The sequence below is a fragment of the Miniopterus schreibersii genome (genome assembly GCF_964146895.1).
Source record: "Miniopterus schreibersii genome assembly, chromosome: 2".
NCBI classification, from domain to species: Eukaryota; Metazoa; Chordata; class Mammalia; order Chiroptera; family Miniopteridae; genus Miniopterus; species Miniopterus schreibersii.
Window position 1 is genome coordinate 29097180 of NC_138102.1, and position 22996 is coordinate 29120175.

The 22996-nt window shown below is 35.4% G+C and overlaps 1 protein-coding gene across 1 annotated transcript in view; it reads right to left on the minus strand.

Moving 5' to 3' along the window:
* TNFSF13B (TNF superfamily member 13b) overlaps positions 1–22996 on the minus strand; it is a 68006-nt gene that overhangs the window by 24041 nt on the left and 20969 nt on the right. Inside the window, exons 2-4 of the mRNA XM_081128002.1 lie at positions 8803–8956; positions 6435–7223; positions 6245–6332 (exon numbers count right to left, since the gene is read on the minus strand). Coding sequence (XP_080984128.1) covers positions 6245–6332; positions 6435–6785 — 439 coding nt within the window. The 5' untranslated portion in view covers positions 6786–7223; positions 8803–8956. The remainder of the gene's footprint in view (positions 1–6244; positions 6333–6434; positions 7224–8802; positions 8957–22996) is intronic.

Below are 22996 nucleotides of genomic sequence, written 5' to 3' on the forward strand. Positions count from 1 at the left end.
TTCATTTTAAATACTTTTTTGGAAATTGAACAGCAGCCTGCTCTTGCAACACTGAAAAAAGAGTCTCTGATTATTGAAGCAAGGGTAAAAAATAACAGTCATGGAAGAATCTGGTCAAAGATCACCATGACTGCGGCCAGCTGTTTCTGTTCTAGGAAAGAAAACACCCTTACTGGGTAAGAGATTCCTGTTAGCCTAATTTTGATACAAACTGGATGGTTGAGTTCTAAATTTTATACTTTCAACATGCATTTTATGCATTTTATACCCTGTAAGTTACAGATGAGCCAGAAATGTCAATGAAACAAAGAGTGTATTTATAGACCTTTCAAACATCCCATCTTTTCCTGGCAAAGGAGATGGACTATGAATTTCAAGAAAGAAGACTCAAAAGTAGTGTTGATATTTTTTCTCTTAACAATTAAAAATGTTTACCCCAGAGAAATAGTTAAGCTACAATATTAGGTGTTAATTTATGTGCACTATATTCAAAATTCTCATTTTAAAATGTTAAATACAATGCTGCATCCTGGATGGTTCCTGGGACATAAAAAGGACATTAGTTGAAAAAAGTGGTGAAATTCAAAGTCTGGAGTTCATTATTAGTTAGGTCCCAATATTGGTTTCTTAGCTGTGACAAAGGTAGCATGGTAATGTAAGATGTTAACATTAGAGGAAACTGGAAGAGGGATATATGGCAATTTCCTGAACTATCTTTGCAACTTTTCTATAATTCTGTAAGTCGTCCAAACAAAAATGTTTATTTAAAAATGAAGAAACCCTGGCTGGTGTGGTTCAGTTGGTTGGAGCGTTGCTAGGTTGCAGGTTTAATCCCCAGTCAGGGCAGTTACAGAAGGCAACCAACTGATGCTCTCTCTCACATTGATGTTTCTCTCTCTCTCCTCCCTCTCTCTCTCTAAAAGTCAATAAGCATATCTCTGACTAAAAGTTAATGAGCATATCCTTGGTTGAGGATTTAAAAAATAATAATAATAATGAAGAAAAAGAACAAAGCAGTGTGGTCAAAATCTTATTTAGAAGATGAAATGTAGGCATTTTCGTTTTTATATTTCTTTGAATTGTTCATGTTTTCACCACTACTTTATTATTATAGTTAAGACAAGTATAACAAACATTATAAAAATAATTTTTGTATTTCTATAACTTAAAACTTTGAATACCCTTTTGAACAACAAGGGAGAAAATACAAAGGCCACCTGATTTTATTTATAAAGTAATAAAATAATGGCTCGGTAGGAGCCCATTTAAAAGAATTCATTTTCTTGCTGACTCTAAAGATGCTCATCTTTAAGTTTTTAAAAATTAATGGATTTTTATAAATCTAATTTTATAATCAATAAATATAATTAATGATAAAGTTAGGTCAGGGTTCAAAACATGGGTCATCACGATTCCATTTGTGAAGAAATTTTAATGGGTAATAGTTTCAAAGTCATATCACTTTAGTTATTTTTTTTTAAATCAGGAATATCTCCAAATACACTTATGGACTTAAAAGTGAATTTTTGGTTAATATGAGCCATTTGGCAATTCTTTGATCCTGGATTTCCCCACATTTCTGTTTGTTATACTATCATCAGAAGTTATCTTATGAAACACATGAAACACACTTAATAAGACTTTCATTTGAAATATAATTAATTAAGAAAAACAAAACTGGAGTTAAAGTAGCAAGTTTTAAAATTAAGTAAAAGCAGCATTTACCCCTGGGAGGACTGAAAGAGGTAGCAAGAGGGTGTGTGGGCTGGGCTGATGGTGGCCCCTTCATCTACTGTTGTCAGTTTATGAATATTCACCAACTGCATCCTTAAGATATGTACCCTCTACTATATGTAAGTAATACTTTAATTAAAATAAAAAACGTTAAATAAAATCAGAAATCCATGAAATTTTAGTTAAAGAGGTTGCTGAATATGGGAGCTACTCTATGACTTTTCAGTTCAAATTGTGTCTACCTGGTGCACCAAGAAGATCTGAGGCAAGGGGTTCCCAAACTCTCCCATGGCTCTCGCCTCATTCTTTGGTTAACTAGCTGCTTTAAATGTCAGGCTCATTCTTTGTTTAACTAGCTGCTTTAAATGTCAAGTTTAAAAATGTATAAATTTATAAATCTTTAAATGTCAAGTTTAAAATTTATAAATCTAAGTAAAACATGGGAAAATACCCCCAACAAAATAATGCCATTCTCAAATCATTCTATCTTGCTTCAAATTGGGCCCAAAATCCATCAACAAACATTAACAGAATACCTACTGTGTGCATGTGTCATGATAAATATACAGAAAAAGAAAAAGGAGCCAGACCACATAAGTGTCTACTCTTTAGTTGTACAGACAGGACAAAATACAAATGAACAGACGACAGTGTTCCTAGATGATATGTCAATAAGTACCAAATACTGATGCAGTGCTAGGCTTGCTGTGTGCTGGGAGGTCAGGTTTTCTAGACCAACACACTAAAATTTACTTACAAATTGTATATTTTTATTGTATATTGTATACAATAAAATTGAAGTGGTTGGTGAGATTTGTGTTGGATTTACAAAAAAAAAAAAAAAAATAAGAATAGGTAACATTCTGGTGTGTTATTTGGCAATATTTAGCTATGAACCTTTTTGACACAGTTATAAAATAATGGCACACTGTCATTGAGGAGTGTATGTAGAAAGCAGAGTTCTAGATAAAAATTGAGAATAATAATATAATTCTGTTAAGTATAAATCCATAAGTATGTTGCTATGGCTTAAACATAAGTATGAAATCAAATGCTATATCATTTAGTAAATATTTCTGTATATTTTTTAAACAATTTAACAAGTTCTTTGAAATTGCTAAGACTCCAAAATAGCAACAAAACCTTTTAAAATTAACTTTGAAAAAACAGTGAAACCTATATAAGAAAAACCATGTCTTACTGGGCAATTAAATTCAATATTTAATTGAGATATTAAACATTCTTGAATATATAAATCAAACTGTAAAAATTCAGTTTCTTCCTCAGTTTTAAATTCCAACAAAAATATTAATGGCCCCAAAATGTGTACAGAAAATTAATAAATAAGAACATAAGTGAATGCTTTGAAAGTAAAAGGGACAACCAAAGGTTTTTGAGTCTTCCTGAAAACAAATCAGAACAACTAGAATGGAAACAAAAAACAAAGAAAGCTGCATAGATTCAATCTACATAGAATTTTCTGAGTTCCAGAAAAAAGACCCTACCAAATAACAAAATCATAAAGGTTCAGACAACATTCTTGGGTGTATACATTAATTTTATAGTAGTACTAAACAAAATAAATTTTCCCTGCACAAAAGGATAGTGACAATAACAACAGTCCAGGTGATTTCATTGATAATGAACAGCATATATTACCTGTCACTAAACTCTCATCTCCAAACCTTCCATCTCGGATCTATGAATGTTATGAGTATACAGAGAGAGATATAGAGATATGTACTATGTACAATATATATACATGATATATACTATATATCTATATGCATATGTACTATACATATATTCTATATACAGGGATGAGTGAAAGTAGGTTTACAGTTGTCAGTACACAAAACAGAGTTTATTCTTGTATTATTATTTACTGTATTATTTTCCAAACAAACAACTCTAAACTACTTTTGCCCAACTCTGTATACTATATTAAAGGTCTATAAAAACTGGAGGTAAAACATGATGACAAGAGTGATTATATCTGGTCTGTGAAAACTGGATAATTTTGATTCACTTAGAATTTTCTGTTATTCTCTAAGCTTTGTAAAAATTGCAAATTATTTGGGGAATTTTCTTCATCAGTATACAATTTTTGGTGCCATAAAAACACAAATATGAAAAAACATGCACATAGGAGGAGTTTTAAAATATTAATAGAGGCCACTTTGGGAAAGTAAAACTCAAGGAGTTATTAATTTATTACTACACTCTTTTCTCTTCTTAAATCTGCTGAGCCTATATCCTCTTTACAATGGTAAAGGTTTATTTTTAAAACTAATATGTAGAGGCAGGGAGATACTAGCACAGAAGGTTGAAGATGACTGAAGCATCCCTGATCAATACTGAAGCTCATTACATTACAAAATTAATTAAAATATTTTATTTACTACAGATAAACAGATTAATAAAACAATAAAAAAGTCTCCAAATACATTCAACTACACATAAGGAACTTAGTATAATACACTAAGCTTTCTATTGCAAACAAGTTAAAAAGTAACCCCTAATAAATGTGGTTGAGATATTTAGCAGCAGTTTGGAAGGAAAAAATAGAAGGGGAAGGTAAAGGTAGTATGACATAGTTATCAGAGTAAACGACAGAAGGATTAATGAGTTAAATAACAAACTAAAACACTAAATTATAAAAAGGTCAAAACAGCAGAGAACAGACTATACTATTTAAGAGGCTGTGAACAAATACATTTTTAGCTTTGATGTATGAGAGATAATCAAAAGGAAAAGTTTATCACATTAAAATAGATGTTAAATCTCTGTACAAGCTTTAAAAAGCAGCAAAATATTGTGAAAATATTAATATCAAAATTTTGATACACAATATGTCTAACATAGAGTTTATTCAAATTATAAAAAAATAGGAGAGACAAATGAGAGAAGTTATAAAGAATAATTAGCAGAATTCATAAAATCAGAAGTTATCAAAATATGGGGAAAGAATTCTTATTTGTAAGCAAGCAACACATTAAATTTGAGATACCGTCTTACAGATACTAAACTAGCCAAAATAAATTTTAAAACAAAATGCTGTAAAACTATGGAGAACTTGTACACTACATTTTAATTGCACTTATAACTCATTTTGAAAGCAATACAGCAAAAGGTAGCAAGGGTGATAAAGATGTTGATCCTCTCTAGCTCAGACATTTCATCTACAGAATTTATATTGAGCATATAATTCCTCATAAACAAAGAGACCTGCACAAAAATTTTGGCATATACCATCACAGAAAAAAAAAAAAGGAAATAATTATGTTAAATAACTATAATGAAGAAGCTAACATAGATGTGTGAGATTACTCAGCAATAAGGAAAATGCTTAATATATAATAAGTGAACACAAAAATATGCCATAATATAAATGCTATATTTTTTCAATTACATAGAAAATATAAATGATAAAATGCAAAATGTGAAAATAATTGATATGTTAAAGTTTAGTATGAGTGTTTCCTAGTTTAAAAATATTTAAACCCAATTGTTTCAAAGCTATGATAACCAGATAAAAATATGGTTTTACAAAATAAAAAAAAATTTATGACTACCTTTAGAGAAAAACAAGTTTACAGTCAGAGCACCTAATGTTTGTATGTGTGTGTGACAGAAGAACACCTAGTCTCTATGTCTCTCAAACATTTCTCTTCAGAAGTACAAAGATATATAAATAATTACACAAGTTCTGTTTACCTCACAGTCACTGTGAAGATTAAAGGAAACAGTAGGTGTGACAATACTTATCCTAGTACATTCCTACCTGGCACACTCTAGGTGCTCAAAAAATGTCCTTCCATATAAAGGAGAGTAATGCCAAGGATTTATTAGATTGTGATATTAGTAAATGCAATGCAAAGGTTCTTCTTTATCTTTAAAATGAAGGAACTAAGGTTGAGCATTTTAGGAGGCCCCACCAAATCTGAGGCTTCAGGAGTCTTTAAAATTCTGTGGAACAAGTGGAACATGAAGAAAGGCAGAAACCAAGAATATGTGGATCTCCTGGAAAAGTATACATTAAAGAAAAGCTTTAAAATCAGGATGTGTGTACAAAATAAACTTTGTTTAAAGCAAGAAACAAAACAAAGCACAAACACACACCTGCTTCATTTGATTTCACCCTCAGGAAATGTTCGTCTTGAGCTGAACGTCCATGACCCAGGTTGAAAAAATCCAATTCTATACTAACATGTAGTGCTTTTCTCTGGAGCGGTGGACAATGCCTCTAATATAGGAGTGAATGATCTGTGTGACGAGAAACATGTGCCCCCTTTTCCTCCTCAACACTTCCATGCACAAAGTCTGCTCATTGGAGGACAACGTGCTGTGCAGCCCATTAAACCTGCCAGTGCTCAGGCTTGCTGTAAAGCCCCATCTGGCTAGACGGTAAATTCTGCAGTTTCTAGATTATGTTCACCTCTCACTCCCCAAACCTGTGAAGGCTGGGATCTCTGATTCCTAAAGGCTTCTTTCTGTGCCCCAAACGTACCTGTTTCTTCTGGACCCTGAATGGCACGCTTATTCCTGATGCTTTGACTGAAGTTGCTTTTTCCTGAAGCTGGTGGTGCAAAGATCCCCTAAGAGGAGAAAAACCCCAAGTTATGGCAAAGACATCCGAGGTAGGAGAGGCAGCACTGTGGGGAGAACTGTGCCTAGGGCTTCAGCTGCTACAGACTTACTTTCAGTGCAGAGGTGGCTGCTGCAGCCTCACGCACAGCTGCCCTGGGGGCTGCTGCTCCGGCCCGGGGAGAGCCTGCCAGCTGCTCGGCTTGGTGCTCCTGCAGTTCCACCCGGAGGCTCCTCAGCTCCGCTTGCAGGGCAGCCACTCTGCAGAAGGACACCACCGTGAGGCAGCAGGACACCAAGGCCAGCAGCAAGGTCAGGGCCAACAGAATCCCACCTCTGGAGGATCGGACAGAGGGGCTTTCCTTCTGGGGAAGGATGGAGACAGGCTCCTTCAGTTTCATTTCTTCTCTTCGCTTAGGACAAGAAGAAAGGAGTGACTGCTTCCCTTCTGCGAAGTCATTCATTTCACTCCTTACACTTTGAAGGTTTGGGTCTTTAGAATAAGTGACCACAGGGAACAGATCATTTCCTGTTATCTGTGTTTGTTGATGTCCTACATTGACTACTGCAGCCAGCTTGGCTCTTGCCCTCAGGAGAATTCTCCTGAATTTTCTTCTCCCTGCACTGCTGCATCTCTGCCCCTACGTACAATAGGTCTTCCTGGCACTTGCACTTCCAGCCGATTGCTCAATCGGTCTTCCTCATTTCACTTTCAGTTTTTGTAAGAATTTTAATGGCATCTCAAAACATTCGTACACAAACGAGTCCCTTAAATCTATTGATCTGACGGAGCTTTGGGTCTGGATCAGCACACTTGAGGGAGCCTCTAAGCGACGCAGGTGTTTAAGGGGCTCCCCCGTTGGCATTGTGAGAGATCTGGGTCTGCTGGGGGCCATGTGGCTCTGCAGGGAAGGGGAAAACGAACAATGAAGTTCCTGCTCGTGTAATAAAAATAATTAATGTGAAGGTCAGATAAGCTAAGTGCCCTAGCACTGAACCCTACTCAGCTGGAGAGTGATTTATTAACAGCCCTCAAGCAGGAAAGGCAGTATCCTCAAAGGAGGCATGGAAGTCCACTCGGGAGTAAGGAGCCTATTATTCTCTTAGCAACGTAATAAAAAGAATGTGACTAAAATTTGCAAACCTGTTTAGATTAGATATGATGAGGGTTCTTTTCACGGGAAGGGGATACACTTTTAAAGGGAAACGTGCATCATCTTTTTCCACGCGGGACTCACTGCTAGGGAGTCAGATACTAGACAACTCGTCCTGAGGAGGGGTCCCACTCTGCCGTTCCCACTTCTGGAGCCGCAAGTACCCCTCAGTCTGACACTGTTCTGAGGAGAATCAGCCTTACTTCCAGCTCCAAATGCCCCAGTCCCACCATTAATTGCTCTTTCCTTAAAACCTTATATACTAGTCCATGTTATGTTGACTTGGCCCCAATCTAACATGTATAGAAAATAACCTGATTCAAACTGGGGTCACTTCAGCTTCATGTGTCTAGTGTTGGACTTGGTGTTGTTACAAGGACACCAATCTTGAATTGTCTTGATAGCCAGCTCCTGGACATTCTGTGGTTTCTGGTTGCCTTGCCCCCAGCACCTGCATATCCTGTAAGGAGCTCCCACTTCAACAACTGAGTTACCAAGCACTTGCAAAGGCCTGGTGAGGAATAAGTCCCTGGGTGCTAAGATTGTGAAGCATCAGCTCTATCTCACTGCACATTTCTATGTCATCTTCAAAAAGACAGTTACAAAAAATAACGTAAGTAAAGGTGAGTAAGGGCTCCACCCCTTACTCTCCTTAGGCAAAATGTGTAATCTCTCTGTGATTCATTTTCCTCATCTGTTAAATGGGATGATAACTGTCCCTGAGATTTGTAGTGAGGCTTACAGAAATGTAGAACAAACTACATTTTAAGATACTCCCATTTTTCATTCATTTTTATTCATTGCAATCATTCATTACATGAAATATTTTTCATTACAAAGTCCCACAACAGACATCTTGGGGCATGTCTTCTTGTAACATCTGAAAGAGTTTCCCAAGCAAACACCTGCTGAAGAATAGGCACATCTTCACCTTTACCAGATGGCACTGAGTTACCCTCCCATGAGTTCCCGTTTCCTCATTGTCCCACCAAGTGTGATTTCATCAGACTTACTCATTTTTACCTACTGGGACTGTTATTTTTTCCTTCGTGTCCAGGAGTTCCAAGACTTCTTTAATAAAAAACTTAAAAAATTATTTTAATCATTACGTGGTCTTCCAAATTAGCTGTTCTCTAGTCTCCCAAATGGAAGTCTTCTGAGTATGCAAATTCTTTTGCATCAGACATCACATAATACAAACCTTCTGTCACGGTCCTGGTTTCCATGTCAATCACGGTGACAACTTAATAAAAGCATTAGTTTGGGAATTATATTAAACAAAGTAATTGAACCTCACTCAGGTTATATGTGTGTATATTAATATTACCTGAAAACGTAGAAACAAAAGAATTCAAGGCAGTGCTAGAAATCAGTTACTCTCTTCTTTCACTCAGGACACCCATAGCCACTGCTTCTTTCTAGGAGTCAACCTCCTTCCATTTATGACTGGCCACTCGTCTCCATATTCTGTTGTGAAAGTTCTGAAGAGAAAGGAAAAAATTAACTGCTTTAGAGAATTCCTCTGCCTCTGTTGGGCAGAGAACTTCACTGACGACCATCTCATGAGAGAGCCACTGACCAGCCTATATGCAGGCCATTTTAAAACATGTAGCCCATCCTGGATCAAGCAGTGGGCAACCCTGAACAAAGAGAGAGCTAGTGCTTCCTCCAAAAAAGGCAGCAGGAAGGCCTCCCCCTGACCCAGACATGGTGCAAGCAGTCATTGCCCTTTGCATGTTCACCATAACGATCACACAATTAAATTTCTCTGAAGACAGGTAGAAAACTAAGTGGCATTCATCTGCCTTTGCATCTTATTAGAGGAACAAAAGGAAGTTATTATTCCATAAATTAAGAATGTTTCCTGTAGAGGAAATGGTTTGACAGTAATACAACTGAAATTCTGTTCAACAAACAGCATGTTTATATTCACTGAGTAATACACCAAACCACAAGTTTATTCAGGGAGGAAAAGCTACCGTACCTGAGCCCCAGAGTTCCCTGTCAGTATTTTGCTACTTTTTACTCACTTCTTTTTCTCAACTGGAATGTAAAGCATTTTCCTGTGACATACCTATACCAAATTTAATAAACAAATTGAGACACCAAATTCCTTGTCCCATCCACTCAGGAGTGGGCACTTAGGAACATGTGAGGGTGCATTTGAAAAGAATTTAAGTTATCCAAGGGACTAACCCACAGCATAAAACACACACCCACTCTTTGAATGCTTGCTTCTTATATTGACAACCTCACCAATATTCAAGAAATTTAAAAATAAACTTCTGGCTTAATAGTACTATGAAAAATTAGAGGTTTTAGGAAATCTCTCCTATACTCCTCTCTTTGAGGAAAAAGTGTCTTTCATAAGGATTTGGAGCACTCAAGCATGGAGACAAAGTTTTTCTAGATATGCAGATGTACCTAAAAACAGATTTGGGTAAAAATGGCTTCTAACGTCCTCAGAATATGGAAAATAGTTTCATACAAATAATTATTACATTTCAGAAAAAAAAGAGCCATTGTCTGGTAGAAGTAGATATACAAGCCTTTGGTTTTTATAGTTATAGTGAAAATTGATTTGGAAGGCTAAGTGCTAACCACCTGTACAACTTAACTGCAAAATAATCATATGCTTTAAAAATTGTACAACTCTGGTAATTTCTTATACGAAAAATAATGTTAGTGTCTGACAAGGCTGATTTCTTTCTTAATATTACATTAAAAAGAGAAGTGCGCATGCATTTACTGGAGCTTAATTTTTGTCACTGTTAGAAAAAAAATGCACTTTGGTAAGAACTTCACTTTCATTTGTGAATACGTCCTCAATTTGTTGTGTAACTGCTTTCAAATGGAATGCTCTTTAATATTAGGGTTTAAGTGTATTTTAAAGAAATTTCTGTGTATTCAATACTATTTTCAATTAGAGTGCAATTTAGTTGTGTCTTTCCTTACCTTTATAACGATTATATAGGAATATTTTATTAGTATTAAGATGGATATGTGCCAGTGAGTACGATCAGCTACCTATTTCATACACATGAATTTTTCTAATTTACATAAACAGATATACAGAATACACACTGACACACAAGGACACTCAAATAATACCTGGTCAGATCTGACCACCTCAAAGATGTTGGGAGAAATGATAAAGTAATCCTGCCCATGCAGGAAATATTACTGAAATTCATGCGACCTTTAAAAATTAATAAAGCAGAGTTTTGAAACATTTTTTAGTGTTTCTTTTTTTAAATTGAATTTACTGGGGTAAGACTGGTTAATAAAATTATACAAGTTTCAAGTATACAATTCTACAACACATCATCTGTATATTGTATCATGTGTTTTTAATGATTTATTTGAAATTTCATTTATTGAATGTGAATAGTAAAATGATGGGGATTAGGAGTGCAGACTCTGACATAAGACATGTCTGTACATCCAATTTTGTGCCACCATCTTACCATTATTTCCTGCTCAAAATCTAGAAACTGATTTTGTTTCAATATCCATCTTTGTGTGATGCTGACCAACTGTATGCTTCAGCCCCATTCATTGCAATGCTGTCCTGGTGACTCCACCCACATGGCTACTCATAGCTAAGAGTAAACAAATGAGAGGTTTTTAACAATCAGATATTGTTATTGTGCCTTTTCGAAAGAGGTGACTGATTTTGAGTCCACAAAGAAAAGACAGACCCATTAAATACATCAATGTAAAAAGGGAGCTCATGAAAAAGAGTTCATATCTTTAAAGAGAAACACAAGAAAAACATTCGTCTTGTTCTGTCACATACCTACATATAACTTAGAACTGTGCTGGCTGCCCACCAACTGCTGTGAAGCCCAGGCTGCCAGTCTGAGGGTAAGAGCAGGATCATAGAAGAAATCTGGGTCTTTAATGCCACTATTGTGCTGCTGACTTAACTCTTCTTGTTCCCCTACATGGGAACAACTTCTTTTTTTTAATCCTCACCTGAGGATATGCCTTTATTGATTTTAGAGAAAGAAGAAGGGAAAGAGAGAGACAAACACTGATGTGAGAGAGAAACATCAATCGGTTGCCTCCCATATGCATCACGACTGGAGATTGAACCCACAGCCTAGGTATGTGCCCTGACCAGGAATCAAACCTGCAACCTTTTAGTGTATGGGATGATGCTCCAACCAACCACGCCGCCTGGTTAGGGCTGGGACTTTATACTGAATAATACTTTTCCCTTATTCTTTAAGCCAAATTGACACAAGATTAGATGTTAATGTACCCAAAGACATTCCAATTCTGCTAACTTGAGAATATTTATATTTCTACAACTAAAGAACTTTGTACACAACAGTTTTTAATGTTCTTTCAGAATTTTTCCAAATGTCCACATTTTAAAAACTACAATGTAAAAAGAAAAGGTCAGCATCCATTGCTAGAAAAACAAACTCATTCATTAGAAAAGTCTTATTTTCGGTTCTATAACTTTTTGATAACTTCAGTTATTTAGTCGTGTTAGGAAACTTAAGAAAACATCTTTAAAACTGCTATTATGTAGAGCTGTATTTAATGGATCTGCATTTTCTATGGGGATCCAGATAAAATCAGTCCCCTTTCAAAAAGGAAAATATAAAATCAGAATTGTGTGTCTCCTTGTAAGGAGGGAATCACCTCAAATAAAAGAAAAACCAAGAGAAGTCCAGGCTACTCTGAGAAAATGCAACATAAATGCACCTTTCTTCTTCTTCCTACCAACTTTTTAAGGTATCTATCTTTCCTGAGCTAAACTGCAGGGATCTGAGCACCTAGGCTAGCCAAATGTTAGTGAGACCTTGGGTTCTAATTGGCCCTAGACAGAGAAAAATGATATGAGCCTTTTTCCCCCAAAGTAAGAATTTACAGTATTGTATATGAGACTGGAGTATCAGTGGATCTTGGAATGAATGGGTAAGCAGAAATCTGTGGGCTCCAGGGGTAGTTACCAGGAGCCCATATGAATTTGCCAAGTTTCCTTGACCTCTGAGAGCACACAAAGGAACTAGATGGGTAGAGTTCCTCCTTCTGTCCTTTAGACTAGGAGAATATATAGGGACAAAAGTCTCCCTGAATGCCTCATCAGTAGACTGCAAGTTTCCTTGCAGGTACAAGTCAGTTTATTGGGTTAGAGTCAACTTGATTTCCCACAAGTTGGACAAAAAATGTACCAGCTCAGTGAATAAAGAAAACTAATGAGATATTTTGGAGAGGTAAGTAGTCAAGAAAGAGAAAGCAGAAATCCCCATACACAAACACAAAACAGAGGTTTCAGAGACAACATTAGAAGATTCAATTACAGGAAATTTGGGGGGAACTAAAAAAGAATCTATAATTTTCCAATTAAATAGTTTAACAGATGAATTGGAAGAAAGGATGGTCATTTTTGAGCTCTGAATTACTGGCCTGCAGGCTCAAGTGAAAGTAAAATCTCAAAACACAGAGTATAGACCTAACATGCAAAAAGCAGGAGATGTAAGAAGAGGGGAGGGATAGATTAAAGAGGCAATGATTTAAAAACTTCTAGGGAAAAAAATAACAAACTTTTTTAATTCATGAAAGACGTGAAACTGCACTAAGTGCTTCACCAATTGGGAATTCAGAAAAAGAGACCTAAGAAAGTTCTGATGAAATTCTTGATCAGAGCAAAATTTGTGGGATATGTGAAAAACATCAAAACTTGTGAAATGCATTTAAAGCTGTTTTAGTGAGGAATATGACAGCTTCAACTTCCGTATCTTAGAAAAGAAGAATGGATAATAAGGAGTTAAGCATATAGTCCTACAAAATTAAAGAAGTAAAAGCAAATTAAGCTTAAAGATAAAAGAAATATAAAAGAAGACATTAATAAAATAGGTAGCAAGCAAACATACAATAGAGAGGATGAAGAAAGTTGGCTATTTGAAATAATTAGTAAAATTAGTAATTTGGGGGAAGACAAAGAAAAAATAAAGTACAAATGTGCACTAACAAATAAAAAATGGAGCTATTTACAGATGTTAAAAAGATAGTAAGGGTATTATGAACAAATTTTTGCAGTAACAATAGGGCAAGTGGGAGTTTACATAAATATTTTTGTGTATACAACAAAAAATGAAATAATAAAGCAGGGAAAGCAACTGCTAGATGAAGGACATTCGCCATTCACTCCTTCAATAATGTTCTAGGTGGTAGGGATACAAAAAAAAAGAGAGAGAAAGGTTGAAAACTCCTGCTAATGGAGCTTAAATTCTATTGTGTAAGATCATTCATTTCAAATAATTTCAAATCTTATTTTATAGATTTATGCAAAATAGTTTATCATATTTTCAATTTTTTTCTGCATCTGTGGCTTTTTCTTTTAATTGTGTACTTGTGAGTTCTCACTTTGTTTTTGTTTTATTGTCTAAATTATCAGCAGATGGTTTTACTTATCTTTATGATTTAAGTGACTGTATTTTTCTTTTCTGTGTTCTTTAAATTATTCTATAGAATGTTTAAACATTCATTTCTTATTTGATATAAATATAGGTTATTAAATTTTCTTTGAGCATTGCTTAGTGAAATTCAATCATATTTGACATGTAATGTTTTCATTATTAATATTTTCAAGAAAATCTGATAATTAGGTTTGGATATCTACTTTGACTCAAAAGTCACTTTAAGAGCTGTCTGTTAATTTGCTTTAATTTCCAGGTATTTTCCCCCAATTTTCTTACAAATTTCTAGTTTATTGTATTGCAGTATTATTTTCTCTTACTATTTCTATTGAGGTAAAATTACAAAGGTTAAAGACAAAGAGAGAATCTTAACGGCAGCAAGAGAGATACAGTTACCAAGAAGGGAGTTCCCATAAGGCTGTCAACTGATTTCTCAACAGAAACACTTCAGGCCAGAAGGGATTGGCATTAGCATGAAGTATTAAAAGTAATGAAAAGGAAGGACCTGAAACCAACACTACTCTATCCAGAAAGGCCATAATTTAAAATTGAAGGTGAAATAAAGAGCTTCCCAGACAAAAAAAGGCTAAAGGAGTTCACTACCACTAAACCAGCATTGCAGGAAATGTAAAGGGACTGCTGTAATAAGAAGTTGAAACAGATGCCTGGGGCGGCGTAGCTCAGCGGTTGAGCATCGACCTAGGATACGGGCGATCGGGGTTCGATTCCTGGTCAGGGCACATGCCCAGGCTGCGGGCTTGATCAATGACTCTCTCATCATTGATGTTTCTATCTCTCTCTCTCTGAAATCAATAAAGATATTTTTTTAAAAAAAAAGTTGAAATAGAGAGAATGACAAACATAGGCATAAAGAAATAAAATGGCAATAGATAAGTACCTATCAATAATAACTTTAAATGTAAATGGATTAAAAGATACAATAAGAAGATGTATGATAGCTGAATGGATAAGAAAATATGACCCACATGTATGCTGTCTACAAGATCCACCTCAGAATAAAAGATTCAAACAGGCTGAAAGTAAAGGGATGGAAAAAACACTCCATGCAAATGGAAATTAAAAAAAAAAAAAAAAGGTAGGGTAGCAAAGTTATATCTAACAAAATAGACTTAAAAACAAAGGCCTTAACAAGAGACAAAGAAGGACACTACATAATGCTAAAGGGATCAATCCAGTAAGAGGATATAGCCCTGGTAAACATATATGCACCCAATATAGGAGCACATAAATATATAAAAAAAACCTCTTGGTGGACTTTAAGGGAGAGATCAACAGCAATACAGTCATAGTAGGGGGTTTTAACACCCCACTGACATCACTGGATAGATCTTGCAGACAAAAATTCAACAAGGAAACAGTGACCTGAAACAACACATTGAACCTGATATATTTAATTGATATTTACAAGACATTTCATCTCAAAGCAGCAGAATATACATTCTTCTCAAGTGCACATGCAACATTCTCAAAGAAAGACCACATTTTAGGACACAACTGAAGTCTTAACAAATTCAAGGAGATTGAAATCATTTCAAGCATCTTCTCAGATCATCATGACATGAAACTAGAAATCAACTACAATAAAAACACTCAAATACATTCAAACACATGGAGACTAAATAGCATGTTATTTGAAAATGAATAGATTACCAATAAGATCAAGGACAAAATAAAAAATTTCCTGGAAAGAAATGAAAATGAAACACAACAACCCGAAAGATAGGAGACATGAAGAAAACAGTCCCAAGAGGGAAGTTTATAGTATTACAGGCCTACCTCAAGAAGCAAGAAAAATCTCAAATAAACAATCTCACCTTACACCTAAAAGAAGGAGGAAAAGAACAACAAGGAAAGCCCAGAGTAAGCAGAAGGAAGGAAATAATAAAGATCAGAGCAGAGGCAAATGACACAGAGACTGAAAAAACAATACAAAAGATCAATGAAACCAAGAGCTGATTCTTTGAAAAGATAAACAAGATTGATGGGCCTTTAGCCAGACTCATTAAAACATAGAGAGAGGACCTGAATAAACAAAATAAGAAATGAAAGAGAAGTAACAACTGACATAGTAGAAATACAAAAAATTATAAGAAAATACTATGAGCAACTATATGCCAACAAATTGGACAACCTGGGCAAAATGGACAAATTCCTAAACATACAATCTTCCAAAACTCAACCAGGAAAACCTGAACAGATCTATAACCACCAATGAAATCGAAACAAAAAACAAAAAAACTCCCAGCAAACATAAGCCCTGGACTGGATGGCTTCACAGGTGAATTTTACCAAACATTCAAAGAGCTAACCCCTATCCTCCTCAAACTATTCCAAAAAAATTCAAGAAGAGGGAAGACTTTCAAGCACTTTTTACAAGGCCAGCCAGCCATTATCCTAATTCCAAAACCAGACAAAGAAAGAAAATTATAGGCCAATATCCCTAATGAACATAGATGCTAAAATCTTCATTAAAATATTAGCAAACCAAATCCAGCAATACATTAAAATATCATACATCATGATCAAGTGGGATTTATTCCAGGGATGCAGGTTGGTACAATATTCACAAATCAATAAATGTGATATATCACATAAACAAAATGAGAGATAAAAATAACATAATTATATCAAAATGCAGGAAAAACATTGCATAAAATCCAGCACCCATTTATGATAAAATTTCTCAGCAAAGTGGTAGTATAGGGATCATACCTCAACTCAGAAAAGGCCATATATGACAAGCCAATACTAACATCATACTCAGTGGGCAAAAACTAAAAGCCCAGGGGGATGGGCTGGATGAAGGGGGGGAAAGGGGGGGAAATGGGGAACATCTGCAATAATGTCAACAATTAAAAAAACAAGTCAAATCAAATAAAGTATAACCCACACTCTGCTAGAGATTATTAAAATCCATACCACTTCAATACACTAGTCTGAAATCATTAACTGTACATATTTTTTTAGTTTAAAAAAATTGGGTTAAAATACACATCACATAAAATTTCCTGCCTTACCTATTTTTTGGTCACTCTTCAATTTCTCTTTAATATAGCTGACTTTTGCATTTATACTTCTCACCCGGTCTTAGGCAAGGAAACCTATTTCATTTTAGGAAACCTCTGCATGTCGTGGACTTTGCAGCACAAAGAGGACGTGCACGTCATCTCAGGCTTCAGAAGGCAGCAGAGGCTATGGAACAAAGCCCAGCTAGCACTCAGAAAACATGGGTTCTAACTACAGTTTTGTGACTAACATTGGTTGCTTCACCCTCAGGTTTCATCTAATCCATCTGTAGAAGATATTAACTCTTGTTTAAGGTCTCTTCCACTCTAATCAGTGCAGAGAAAGGCAGTGATTCCCAGGACCACCCTAGGCCTGCAATGTCTCCTGGCCCTGGATTTTAAAAATTGTGGTAAAAAAACACATAGTGTAAAACTTACTATCTTAATGACTTCTAAGTGTACAATTCAGTAGTGTTAAGTACATTCACACTGTTCTGCAAATCTCACCACCACCCATCTCCAGAACGCTTTCATCTTGCAAAACTTAAGCTCAACGCCCATTGAACTAATGACTTCGCCCCTCTCCACCAGCGTCTGGTAGCCACCATTCGACACTGTCTCTGTGATTCTGACTATACTACTTACTCATACATACAAGTGTAATCATGTAGTACTTGTCATTTTGTGACTGGCTTATTCTGTTTAGCATGATGTCCTCAAGATTTATCTATGTGTGGCATGTGTCAGAATTTCCTTCCTTTTCAAGGCCAAATGATATTCTACTTTATGCATGAATACATGTGTATGATTAATGTCTAATCCATTGAGGGTCTGAATAAAACAAAGGGGCTGACCTTCCCTCAAGTAGGAAGGAAGTCCTCCTGCTTGATTGTTGAGTCTGACTTAGGTCTTTTCCTGCCTTCAGGATATATGTATGTGTACATTCTACTAGTTCTGTTTCTCTGGAGAAGCCTGACTAATAAAATACCACGTTTTGTATATCCATTCATCCATCGGTGTTGGATGATGAACTTGGGTTGCTCAGTTATCAACCTGGGTTGCTTCCACATTTTAGCTATTGAGGCCCTGGCTTTCAATTCTTTCAGATATATACACAGAAATGGAATTGCTGAATCATATGGTAATTTTATTTTACATTTTTTGAGGAACATCCATACTGTCATAGTGGCTGCACCATTTTACATTCCCACCAACAGCATTCAAGGGTACCAACTTCTGCACATCCCTGCCAACACTTGTTTTCTGGGTGTGTTTTTCAAAGGAGCCATCCTAAAGGATATTGAGTAATATGCAATTGTAATTTTGATTTCCATTTCCCTGATTAGTGATGAACCATGAACATTTTTAAAAGCTTTTTAAAATATCACTTAAAAATAACACAAATGCTAACTTATTTACAATGTGAAATAAAGCTATAGATATACAGTTCTTATTCATTATTCAGCAAATTTTCTCAAATATGCTTTTAAAGAAACTTCAGTTTTTTTCCCATATATCTCTTTTACTCTCACACTACAACCATACTCACAACACTTCTGACACCAGGTTTGTGGGGGTTTTCCCCCATCAGCGATTCTATGCAAAATCAGCTAGACATCCTGTAATGAACTCAATTCTGCCATTATCTACATGGAGCTAGTGTCAGGCTCCCATTAAGGACTCAGTCCTACAAGGCTGCCTCAACTCCACACCACTGCAGATACTAATCACAAGTAAAGGTTGTCACCTGTGCTTCTGATGGATTGGCTATAAATCAAAGGTCACCATGACCCCCCTTTTTGGGTTTAATTTGATAGAGCAGCTCACAGAACTCAGGAAAACAGTTTACTTACTGTTTACCAGTTTGTTATAGAAGAATATAACAAAGAATACACATAAATATTCAGATGGAAGAGATGGATAGGGCAAAGTATATGGGAAAGTGTGAGGAGCTTCCATGCCCTCTTCAGGAACCACTTTCCCAGCACCTACGTGCATTCACCAACTTAGAAGCTCTCCAAACCCCATGCTTTTGGGATTTTATAAGGGTTCATTAGGCATGATCGATCATTAACTCCATTTCCAGCCCCTCACCCCTCTCTAGAGAATTGAAGGTGAAACATAAAAATCCAAACCCCTAATCATGGTTTTATCTTTTTGGTGACCATTACCTCATTAGAACAAAAGACACTGCTACCACCTAGGATATTCCAAGGAATTTACAAACTCTGTATCAGGAACCAGAGTCAAAGATATATATATATATATATATACACACACACACACACACACATATATATACACACACACACGTATGTTTTTCCTCATTTTTTCCAAATTAATATACATGCTAACATTAACAACATGAAATAAAACTAGTTTTTATTTACTGATCAGCAAATTTTCTCAAATATGCTGATTCACATGCAAATACACTAGTGAAGCAAAATTAGAAGCACAAGGTTGCTGAGTTGACTAGGAGACTTAGTTGGATTTATTTCATAGTTACTGTTATCAATCCATGTTAGCAAAATAAACTACATCCTCTACAAGAACACACCTGCTCTAACACCCATACTCTCTAGGTCTCCGTCTCCTTGATCATGCAGGAGACTAACTGCCAAACTAGCTTCCATTTTCTAAACCTCCATTCCAGCCCACTCTTTTTTCTAACTGAGACATTGTTTTTTCTTGAACTTTTTAGTCTTCTCCAATGAATCGTTCTACTTTAAAAGGTGATTTTGCATACGTTCAATCTACTATAGTCTTTCCTATAATATAAAACATAAAACTCAAGTGCAGTGTACAACCAGATGAAGATCCTGGTTAAAAAAAAAAAAAGCAGCTTCAATGACATTTGGGAGAAATTGAAAGGAGTTTAACAGTATTAAGTCTTCCAATCCATGAACATGGAATGCCTATTTACTTGTCTTTTTAAAAATTTCTTTCAGCAATGTCTTACAGTTTTCTGTATACAAGTATTTTGCCTACTTGGCTAAGTTTATTCCTAATTATTTTACTCTTTTTAATGTAATAACAGATGGGATGGTTTTCTTAATTATCTTAGGTATAACACTGATATTGTGCTTATGTAGAAATCCCTTATTCTTAGGTAATGCATATTGTAGTATCTGTGGGTAAAGTGTTGTTATACCTGCAAGTTATTTTGAAACAGTTCAATATAAAATAGATACATGATAGATGTAACAGACTGACGAGAAGTGAAGCAAATACGGCAAAAATTAGAAGCAAATTCTGAATCTAAGTGACAAGTGAATGGTTATCAATTATATTATTATTTCAACATCTGTGTATGCATAAAACTTTTGTAACTACCCCAAAATGGAATAAGTTCTGTAGAAAGTACCTGTCAGAGGTGGTACCTCATTCTTTTATCTATGTGCACAACAATCCTTTTTCTAAAAAGTTAAATGATGACATAAAGTTGGTGTAAAAAGCAACTCTCTGATTTGGCCATTACTTCTTGTTATATCACTGCATTTGTGATTGAGTTTTTGGTGTGAGAATAATATAATATATAGAAGCAAAATAAATAACAAAAATAGCACACAGGCAAAAAGTGGGAAAACATAAATATACCATATAAAGGTTCTTAAGTTTTATTTAAAGAGTTATATTTGAAAATAAACTGAAATTTTAAAAGAATGCTGAGAGAACTTAAAGACAGCCTCAAGATGAATATTTTTAAAATATTAATTTGACCCAAAAGTCCATCAACTTGTAGGCTTTTTAAAGAAAGTAACATTTTTGTCTCAATATTTGCATGAAAATCCAAATGATTAGGATAGTCAAAAAAAATCTTGGAAAAAATAATACTGTAGATATGCATTAAATGATTTCAAAACTTTCTATAAAGCTTCAATAAGTAAGAGAGTGGTTCAGAAATAAAAATAGTAAATGAAATAGAATAAAAAGGTCATAAATAGTCTCTCCCTCTCTCCTGCCACAGTAACAGCGGAGTCAATACTATAATAAACTGTCTTGGTCTGCTCTTGGCCAATGAGTGGTAATAGTTCCAAATCTATAAATTTTAAAGTAACACAAATTCTCAATGTGAAAGCTATCATCTCTTTTTCTTACTCTTTTATCTTTATCATAAATGTGTTTATTTCTGCCACCTCTAAATCTCCAGTGAAGGAAAAAGAAAATATAGGAATAACTTTGTCACCCTTTTTGTCAACCTAGAGGAGTTCACATTAAGTAAATATAAGTGGTAACCCAATACTTATGAAGGTTGTTGATGATGACCCAAATTCGTGAAGAAATCACACGTAACAGAGAAGCAATAAATTAAATTAAAGTGTATGTTGAGAACAGGATTACAGGTTAAGATTGCTGTTAAAAGTGTTTCATAAAATGGTGTCTCACTTCTTTTTACACGCAGAGTAAACAGTACTGGACTGCGTCTCCTCTTCCCCCTTTAATTCCCGTGGACTCTGCACTGTAATAAAAAGAGCTGTTAGTTGTTATGACACCAATTTGCTAATCTTTTTCACCATACTATATACCAAATGTTATAACCCATGTGTATTTACATAAGCAATTAACACTCAACAACCTCAGGAGCCCTCTAGTTGAAGATTAAGTTAATTCAATCATCCAAATTCTGAAAAAGGCTACAAACCTTGTCCCAAACTATCAGGTGCCAACTACTCTGCAAAGAGTTGAATAAAACATCTCATTCCCTTTCTTATCTAGGAACATCTCCCATTCTCTAATACTTTAAACGTCCAGATCCCTCAGGTTAGGTCCTAGGTTCTACAGTGCAGAATTGGACCCATAAAAATGCCACTGCTGTTTCTACCCAGAACAGATCCTTGACACTGTACCACAATTTGCATTCATACATTTGGGAACCTACTGCTAGAACCACAGGTGCTGTGGCTCTGAACTTTGCACCTGGCTGCTACTGCTACTGCTCACTGCTACTGCCCACATTAGCACGGACTTTATATGGCCTTCTTTTTCCCATTAGTAGCCTCCGCCTTGAAGTCTGGTTGACAAAATCTGTGTCATGTACAGAACCTGTATCTTAGCTGTAAGAGGAATATCCCAATACAGGGAAATAGGCTCCAACTCATCAGATGGAAGATTTGTCAAAGCAAAGAGCAAGTGCCAGGGAGCAGAAAAATGTTCATTACATTGTTTTATAGACATGTTAAACTCTTTATGAACTTAATTTGAACTCCTGGTTCAAACTCTCAAAAACTTCTTGTATTCTCCTAATGATCCAGGCATTAAAGGCAGAGATATATACGTTTTCATGCTATATCCTCTTGTACCCCTCCCCAGGAGTTACATCACAAATATCTCTTGAATCCATTCACTTCTCTCCAGATCCACTACTATCATTTAAATCCAATATTTGTTTTACATAGAATATTCCTAAATGCTCTCGCCTATTTTAACAGCTTTATTGAGATATAATTTACATGCAACACTGTTCATCCAATTAAAGGTACAATTCAATGATTTTTCAGTATTTTCACACAGTTATGATACACACTGATCACAACAATCTATTTTAAAACATTTTCATCACCCCCAAAAGAAACCCCATATATTAGCAGTCACTCTCCATTTCCTCCCAATGCTCCTAAACTTAGGTAACCATGAATCTACTTTCTGCCTAAATAGAGATGCCAATTTTGGACATTGCAAATGAATGGAATCACATTGTACATAGTCTTTTGTGACTGGCTTCTTGTACTTGTAGTATGTTTTCAAGGTTTATCCGTGTTGTAGCATCTATCAGCATTTCATTTCTTTTCTGAGTAACATTACCCACAAAATGTGGATGCATCACACTTCATGCATTCAACCATCATTCAATAGACATTTGGATTATTTCTACTTTTTTGCTATTCTGAATAACGCTGCTATGAACAATCATGCACAAGTTTTGTATGAACATATATTCTCAATACTTTTGGATATATACCTAGGAGTGGAAATCCTGGGTCATATGCTATCTCCATTTTTATCATTTTAAGAACTGCTAGACTGTTTTTCCAAACTACTCAACTTCACATTCCCA